Source organism: Mytilus trossulus, unplaced genomic scaffold (assembly GCF_036588685.1).
Source record: "Mytilus trossulus isolate FHL-02 unplaced genomic scaffold, PNRI_Mtr1.1.1.hap1 h1tg000128l__unscaffolded, whole genome shotgun sequence".
NCBI lineage: Eukaryota > Metazoa > Mollusca > Bivalvia > Mytilida > Mytilidae > Mytilus > Mytilus trossulus.
In genome coordinates, this window is record NW_026963301.1 from 453,189 (window position 1) to 462,738 (window position 9,550).

A 9,550-nucleotide genomic window follows, 5' to 3' on the forward strand; every position below is an offset into this window, starting at 1 on the left:
CAAATGTTTCCAACTAAAAGGGCAGGCAGTCTCTCCCTTAAATATGCCTCTGGTGAATCAATGAATACAATTTGCAAAAAAAGACCGGAAGAAGTCTATAGAAATGTTTCATTTTCAATGAATTTTACGCGTACCCTTTTATCGGTTATTTTTCCTCTTTATTCACAAAGGGATATCTCATCCTGCTTCCTTATTGCGCGCGTCTTCACATTTATAATTTGAATGTTTCTTTAACGGTTCCTTTAACTCTCTGGTTGTAAATCAACAATATAACTTTACAAATACTTCTGTATTTTGTAACTTCCCCTGGACTTTGTTAAAACGTGCCAGTGCTCATCTTAGTACACGTTTACCTGACTAATTAATACGCATCCGCATTTAACGTAGTATTTCCTTCAACAAAATGGAAGCGCAAGGTAAGACGTTTCTTCTACTTAAGATCAGTTGTCATAATTTGTTTTATGTAATATATACATTTATAGAATATAAAGAAATAAAAGGAATAAAATAGACGAGAGGTACTTCGTCAATAAAAATCACTTAAATGTTATAAAACTGTATATTTATTTTTCTAAATAGAAGGAAATATGACAATAAGCTTAACTGATATACGTTTTTTCATCTTTTTTTTCCTTCGTTTTTTCGTCTTTCCCCTTAACTTTTCTTAAGTTTTGTTTTCACTTTTCAAGCGTTTTTTTTTTTAATAATTCTAGTCTCTCCTTTATAGTAAGTATAAAATAATTCATAGTAATTACCTGATGATAAACGACATAAGTTTTTACAATCTTATCCAGAAGACATGCACGTAAAAGTTTTTGACAATTAACACTATTTATTTCAGTAGAAACTGTAAGTTGTACAGACAACTGAAATATGTCGTTTTTCAAAATCTGAAACAATTTTATAAATGAAAGCAAACGGCCTATTTCAAACTTAACCAAAAACATATTTCACGGACAACGACATGCACTTAAGTATGTGGCGGGACTAAAGATGTCATATGGGGAAAAAACAATGACAACATCAAATCAAATGTTCAATTCGATTGGAAAGGGTTCTACTCTTCAAATCTGCATGTGCAGGCAAAGACACAACTTACACATTAAAGAACTATATACACAGAACTGTAAACTTACTAAATTCTAAAGAGTAATCTTGTTCCTAGGGACTATCTATGATCCCTCTTGTAACATAGCTCTTTGTGGACCTTTCTTTACTTTCGAAAAATTGTGTTTAAAACCCCATTGTGCAAGGATAAATCACCAACGTTCCTGGATGTGTTAAAAAATTAGAGAAAGAGGGAAAAAAACACATACTTTTACTATCCGTAGTTCCTATATTTACTTTTAGGTAATCTCGGTTAAAGAGGCAAAAAAACCATTTACCACTGTCTCTGAGTTCATGATACAATGTTCCTGTTATAATGGAATAAAATTACATATAATTTCAAATTATCACATATGATAAAGTTACATGTATGACTATGTTTGTAGTTTCGGTGAACCCTGATATTTCTTTATACTACTCCCTCAAATTTAAAAAGTAAAAGTAGCCCTACTCTGAAACAAAAAAGTGCTTATGATTTCTTTGTTTACTTAAAGTAACCGACCTATTTGTAGAAATGAAACTTTTAGGGAAAATTTCTAACCAAAATTGACTTGTCTATGAGTTTGCATTAAAAAAAATCAGGATTAATGCGCTCCATTGTATACTGATTTAACATTTCCAGAAAATCAGGATTTATTTTGGTAGTACCTCAGTTCGAGGCGTCTCTTTTTTCTTATAAGACTTTAAAGGTAAGTTGAAAATTGGCATTTAGAAAGGTGATACATGTATAATTCAGGATATACCTGGTTTCTAAGAATCAAAACTTTATATCAAATTAAAGCTGTGAAAATTGCAAAATATGGTTGAACAGATAGGGATTTTAAATGGTGGTCTTACACCTACATGTATATAATGTATAGCTTCTTTCACTTGTATCCAAAAAGCTACATGTAGTTTAATAAAGGCATAACGCCGCGAGTCTTCAAAGGTTAATTTCTGACAAAATATAATATTACTTTCCGATGGATTGCCATCTTCGCCTAAGTAAAATAACAAAATCCAATGAAAAAAACCACAAAATCCAAAACCATAATAGTAGAAGAAATAGAAATGGTAATTTGGAAAAAAAATTATGCAAAAGTCATGAAAAAAATTATCTTCAACTCTCAGCATTTGCATAATTATTCACACTGTTTGATGTCAAGGGCGACATGTATTGACTTTAATTTGTTTTGTCTGTTACGCATGTAAATGAATTATATGTTTAACCTCATGTAACACATTTACATGCGAGTGTTTCCTAATAAATCGGATTCCTCAATGTAAATTTATGAAAAGAATTCCAAAACAGAGAGGCTTCATTTAAAAACAATTGTATTTAAAAAAATTTATGACACAATGATTCATTACTGCAATTGGGTAAAATTAAATATTTTCAGTTGTAATCAAATCGTCATATTCATTTCTTAGATCATCACCCAATGACCCCATCAATCAAAAAGCAGAGTCTTAAAAATAGGCTGAACTCCGATGAAAATTCAAAACGAAAAGTCCCTAATTAAATGTCAAAATCGAAAGCTTCAATACATCAAACGAATGGATAACAACTGTCATATTCCTGGGTAGGTACATGCATTTTCTTATGTAGAAAATGGTGGATTAAACCTGGTTTTATAGCTAGCGAAATCATCACTTACACGGCAGTCGCATCAAATTCCAAATTCCAAAAGACGTCCTCTGAGAATGGTCTCGACCTGACTATGCATTTATATTTTTTTATAATTTATAATTTGCCACTGGAATTCAATATTAACACCAATCGGTCCATTAATTAAAAGACATTTACATTTTTTTTCAATAAATCACAGTATGCCTGATATAAAATATATTTTTTTTTTAATCACGAAGTGCCTCGTTGCAACCATATAATAAGTCTTTTTACTCAATATTTTAGTAAGAACCGATTAAGAAATGTTTGTTTTTGCATTATCGCCATTTTTGAAAAAAACATGTTTTCTAGTATACCCTTTCTGATATTTTAAAAGTTTCAGCGAATTTTGTGTTATACATATTTAAAATTGTATACCATAAATAAGGCATCCATAAAAACTGTCAAAAGTACTTTAACATGTTTAATTATATTAAAGTATTTAAATTCAAACTGAACTTGATCTTAAAGCGGGACCCTCTCAAAATATACATCGATGCTTCGTCATATGATTGTGACTATGCACCTCGTGATTAAATAAAAAATATTGGTATCACATGCATATTTATTAAGATATATACCAAAAAAATTCTTTCAATTTAAATTTACATCATTTTCATAGCCGTTAATATTTTAATCTGTGTGCTATGTACTCAATAACTGCAACTATATTTTTATTGATTGGTGTCAATGATATATGAAAGAATATTATGCAGTTTCAATAAAAGTTTGAATTTTAAGTTTACAACACATGCACTGGAAGACTTCACACTAAAATTAAACTATGATATAGAAAAAGTTTTAAAAAATCGGTCAACATGCTGGGCTGTCAGTGTAATGGTGAGCTATTATAACACAGCAATAGACCTAAACTACAAAATTTATAAATGTATTATGCTTGTTCAATGATATTCAGCGAGGCAAAATGGAGAAAACAAAAGTGAAAAAAAGGATGCAAAGCTACAGATATTGTCTGCGCTTATTAAATTCTGTTCCAAGTCAAGGAATTCGTCTGTGGTTGATGCTTTCTTTGATTTTTTTAAAAATCGGTGTGGATGGACACATATTTCTCAGTAATTCGCAACATGTCGAGAATTGTGGCAATTTTTTATTTGTTTCCAAAGGCAGTTGCTTTGGCATGTAAAATTAAGTATTCTAATAACACATCACAGTTTTATAAATTGTGTAAGTATTTAATTATGACTCTAACTAAAGGATGCAAGTCCAATCATACCGTCCCAATTTAAAGGAAGGGATATGAGCGCTCGCTAACATGTTTTACTCTGAATGTGCCTGTTCCTAATGAGGATCATGTTATTCAAAGGATTTCGTTGGTTGCTGTGTAGCATATTTGTTTATCGTTCTTTATTTTGTACATAAATCAGGCCTTTAGATTTTCGATTGAATTATTTTACTTTTGTCATTTCGAGGCCTTTTATATCTTACTATGCGGTATGGGTTTTACTCATTGCTTAAAACCGTACGTTGACACATAGGTGTTTATTTCTGTATCATTTGGTCTCTTGTGTATAGATGGCTTATTGACAATCATACTACGTCTTATTTTTATATAAGACATAATTAGGGCCCCGCCTTTAGGCGGGTCGCCCTTTAGTGATCAGTCTGTCCGTCCGTCCGTCTGTCAGTCCGTAACACTTTCGTGTCCGCTCCATATCTAGAGAACCATCATGATTTCATACTTAATACTCAACATGATTATTAACCAACACCAGAGGGTGTGTCATGTTGTATGTACAACTTCCTAGGTCAAAGGTCAAGGTCAAAAACTTTGGTTTCAGTTGACAACCCCGTGTCCTGTGGTGAAGATTGTGTCAGCTCCATATCTAGATAACCATTATGATTTTAAAGTTTATACTTGACATCCATTTTAACAACCACCAGATGGGCGTGTCATGATGTATGTACAACTTCCTAGGTGAAAGGTCAAGGTAAAAAAATTTGGTTTCGAGTTGACAACCCCGTGTCCTGTGGTGAAGATCGTATCCGCTCCATATCTAGATTACCGTTATGATTTCAAAGTTTATACTTGACATCCATTTTAACCACCACCAGAGGGCATGTCATGATGTATGTACAACTTCCTAGGTCAAAGATCAACGTCAAAAAAACTTTGGTTTCAGTTGACAATCCTGTGTCCTGTGGTGAAGATTGTGTCCGCTCTATAACTTGAGAACCGTTATGATTTCAAATATTATACTTGACACCCATTTTAACCAACACCAGAGGGTGTGTCATGATGTATGTACCACTTCCTAGGTCAAAGGTATGTCTGTCTGTTTGTCTGTCCATCGCTAACACATTTGATCCACACTATATTTTGAGAGGACAGCTGTTATTATTTCATACTTTATACCTGACATTTTCAACTTAACATATATATTAACCAACACCAGAGAATGTGTCATAATGTATGCTTCCTAGGTGAAAGGCCAGTCTGTCGGTCTGTCCATCCGTTCGTTGTTCTTAACAAATTGTGTCCGCTCTACCTCTCGAGAACCGTTAATATTTCATACTTTATACTTGGTGGGTCATAATATATTTAAGGCATAATTCTAAAAATATGTGACAAATATCAATTGGGCAGCACCTTTAAACATATTGTTCAAACATCAATCCATATATCAAAAAGTCACCTTAGAGTAGTCAACAATGAGTTCACATCATGCAGTCATATCACTATTATACTATGAAAGTAAGATGAGAATATTTATCAGTTTTAACTTAAAATCTTAGATTAAAATCACACATGAGACTATTTAATAACTTCAAATAATGCTTCATATCAGATTATCCATACAACTTATTTACCCCACGTTATTGACAGCGGGGCCCACAGAGATGGCTCCCATCTCAATGATATCTAATTTTTTTTTTCTATTGTGAAATTTGATTTAAATACACGCAATTTAAATATTTTTGAAATTGTCTCCCTAAGCATTTTGTATGAATCGAGCTTTATAGGTTATTCAACACACAAATGAACAGAAAAAATAATATTACATATATGTTTTTGGTGCTTGTCTTTTTCCCAAATTTAATAAATGGTTGTCATATAAATCAAAGACATATTTATATGTTGTAGCCCCGCCTCCTTATGGTCCACCAAGCTACCCACAAGGCCAGACACAACAGACGATAGTTGTAGCACAACCGACGGTATTGGTGTCCCCACAGTACGGCGACTCTCCGGTAAGGATACAGTGTCCGGCATGTAAAGCAGATGTGATGACTTCAACTTCTTGTGAACCTGGGATGCTGGCGTGGATTATTTGTTTAGTTTTGTTTTTCACTGGGTATGCTGTAAATTCAGAAATTATTGCGCGCTTTTATTTTTGCGATTGTTGAATATTGGACACAGATCCGATTTGATTATTGCGATTTGAGGAAAGGTAAAATACAAATTTTGCAAGGGCATTTTTGTGGGGAAAAAACCCATATACCTTAATACATTGTATAACACGTGTCACCATATTAAAGTATATAATTATATACGATTTTTGACAGAGACAAGTACATGTCTGTGAAATAATTCCATCAAATTGAATGCGCGAGTTAAAATTTGTCAGCGCAATTTTCGCAAAAATAAAAACATCGCATTGATTTCTTTCTTGAATATCATATCATTGAATTAAATAACTTGTTCATTAACTATCAGTATCGACAAGATTTTTGACCGTATAAGTGATCAAAATTGCATTGGAATTTTCTGGTAATTATGTATGATTATTTAATTCAAGAGTATTTCAAAATCATTACGTTATCCATGATGTGAATTTTAAAAGCTCTTTAATCTGACTACACAGTCTATAAAAATAATAAAATGCCGCTCAAAAGCAGTTTCTTTGATATTGACATTTCATTTCTATAAATTATTTATGTGATTATAACTTTAATAAATAGATACAACTCCCTCTGGATGTTGAACCGCAAGTGTTCAAAACTGCATACGAATTATAATATATTAAGTTATATTTAAATTAATCAATAATAAAATCAATTTTATAAATAACACCGATGAAAAAAGTCCCGCTGGACTTGGAAATAGCAAGAAGGTTTGAGTTCAACTAAAATGAGTGAAGAAAAAGTATATTAAAAAAATTGATGGTAATAAGACAATGTGATTATTATTAATTAAGTTCAGTGGAAATAATAGTGATTTTTCATTTATGACTATGTGGCATTTGTGCTTGTTCCATGGTAAAAGTTATGATATGAAAACCAGTAAAAGAGAGGCGAAAGATACCAGAGGGGTATTCAAACGTGAACGTTAATAACAAACGGACAAAGTTATCGTTATAGAAAAGAAAAAGACCATGCAACATATAAACAATAGTAGACAAAACGGAACATAGAAAACTACTGACTGAGCAACACAAACCCACAAAAATTGTTTGGGGGAGAGTTCGATGCTCTGGTAAGGTAAGCAGATCATACTCCACATGTGGCACCCGTTGTGTCGCTCATGTTAGTAAATACCCAAGTATATTAGTAAGTCTGAGTAATGGAGAACAAAACGATGTGATTGTGGTTACGACAAAATGAACATATCCGCTATCATCTGTGAAACAGATATTCAATAACAGTTAACCAACTCGTGATTGTGTCCATAAAACTGACGAAGGGATGATTTCAACTTCACTATTTGGAACTAAAAATGGAAAGTCCAGAATTAAGAATTGGAAATCATCTCTATTTTAGTAAAATTGTATTCTCAACCGACCCTCATTGTCAATTTCTAGATGTGAGTCAAGATATGAGGCAGACTTAACAGTATCTGATGGGATAGATGTGTTAAACATAGTCACCATTTGTTTTAAATTATTTAGTAGAAAACATCATCTATATATAGTGGAAAGTAAATTCAATGGATATTTACTGCTCACTTCTTTTCTTTCGTCGTAAGTAGTTCATGTGTGAAGTCAGTCTAGTCGGCAAGAAGAGGGGCACAGTTTGTTCCCATGGGAACACCGGTTACTTATTGAAAACAAGTACTATAAACGTAACAAAGAAGTAAGGAGCCATGTCACTAACTGTCATTCAATTACAAGTATCATAGAATAAGCTCACTAGTAAAAAAATACTAATCCTTGATGATATTGTTAATATGACTTCTGACCTTGTTTATGTGACTATATTTGACCTTGTTAGTTTATGTGAATATTTGACCATGTATTTGACCTTGTTAGTTGGAGTATTTAACCTTATCGGTCGTCCCACTGTCTATATCACTCTGTTCAGCTCTTAATATTATTCCGTACCATGTCTTTGTGACGTCAAATACGTAGACCCGGCCTTAATAACTTTGACCCGGACATATCAGCGACGTCATAATGTTTGAACCGACGTTAATAACTTTGACCCGAACTTATCAAGTCATCTTTTGTGTGCTGGTGAAACAAAGAAAACACTTCTGAAACACGCAAATATAGCCCGATAAATCGATTATTAGATTATCTGCATATTGATAATGTAAAATATCAACTGCTTGACAAAATATGAAGGCTTTTTGATCTCGTTCGCTACGCTCACTCGACAAAAAGCTTCATATTATGTCTCGCAGCTGATATTTTACGATATCAACATGCAGATAACCTGATAATCGGTACGTATTTGACCTTGTTAGTCAGTGTGAATATCTGATCTTGTTAATGTTAACACTTGTATTTGACCTCGTTAATTAGTAGAGTATTAGAACTTGCTAACACATGTCTGTGATGATATCGTTTCAGGTTCTGGTTATGCTGTATTATTCCGCTCTGTATTGATTCTTGTAAAGACGTAACACACACGTGTCCTAACTGTAGACATGTTGTGGGGAAGTTTAGCCGAATGTGATAACACGTGCCATAACTGTAGACATGTTGCGGGGAAGTTTAGGCGAATGCGATAACATTTGCCCACATTGTAGACCTGTTGTTGGAAAGTTTAGCCGAATGTGATAACTAACTGCATGTTAATCCTAACAGTTGATACTTAAACTTATGTACAGCGATCGAATCCTCTGTTAGGATCTGTTATATAGTTTTTCTTCATACTTAATGATGTACTAAGGTGAAATTTAAAAAATCATCTAGAATTTAAAATTTATACTATAAAGTCGGATGAGCATTCCATTTAGTTAAGGAACAAAATATGCATAATCTGCTTAAAATTTTGTTAAAGGACATTTAATGAGCTATTAAAAGTCTTGTATGAAAAGAAAAATGGGTGCTATCATCGGGGGCAAATTATTTAACCCTGTATTGAAGGAAAAAAAACAATGAATCAGAACATATGACACAAATTCCTTAACGTCACTAGATAAGTACTAGATAAAGTTCATTTATAGAAAAGTATAACGAAATCCTATATTAAGTAAAAAAATGATTTAGACTATATTATTTGTGTTGAAAATAACACTACTCTCCTTTTCCCATAAATTAAGTTTTTGCATGTCTTCAATGTAAGCCATAGGGAATAAATTGATAGTAATTGTACTATGTGATATGCCTGCATTGCTGTACTAATTATTTATACTTTTTATGCCGTACATTTTAACAACTTGATTAATGTCCCTTTACACAAATGTGCAGTTTATTATGACCCAACTACTTTATAAATCGGTCATATACAATGTATATTTTTCATATTTTGTAGTTTTAATATAAAGAATTATATATCATGTCGTGTACAATAGTGTAGTATACCAACATCAACAAACTGAAATGTGTATCAGTATGTTTTTAATTTGTTGAAATACGATATTATAGAGTATAATTGCATACTTATGTTCAA

The 9,550-nt window shown here is 32.5% G+C and overlaps 1 protein-coding gene across 1 annotated transcript; it reads left to right on the forward strand.

Moving 5' to 3' along the window:
- The first annotated feature begins 311 nt into the window (after positions 1-311).
- Positions 312-9,550, forward strand: LOC134700190 (LITAF domain-containing protein-like). Its single transcript, XM_063561554.1, has 3 exons — positions 312-416; positions 5,859-6,069; positions 8,506-9,550. The coding sequence occupies exons 1-3, from the start codon at positions 404-406 to the stop codon at positions 8,609-8,611; spliced, it is 330 nt and encodes a 109-aa protein (XP_063417624.1). The 5' UTR covers positions 312-403; the 3' UTR covers positions 8,612-9,550.

What these genes read in the sequence shown, in the direction of transcription:
- LOC134700190 (XM_063561554.1), top strand. An exon ending in TTAGTTTTGTTTTTCACTGG is followed by an intron (nt 6,070 to 8,505) that starts GTATGCTGTAAA and finishes ATATCGTTTCAG; the next exon opens with GTTCTGGTTATGCTGTATTA.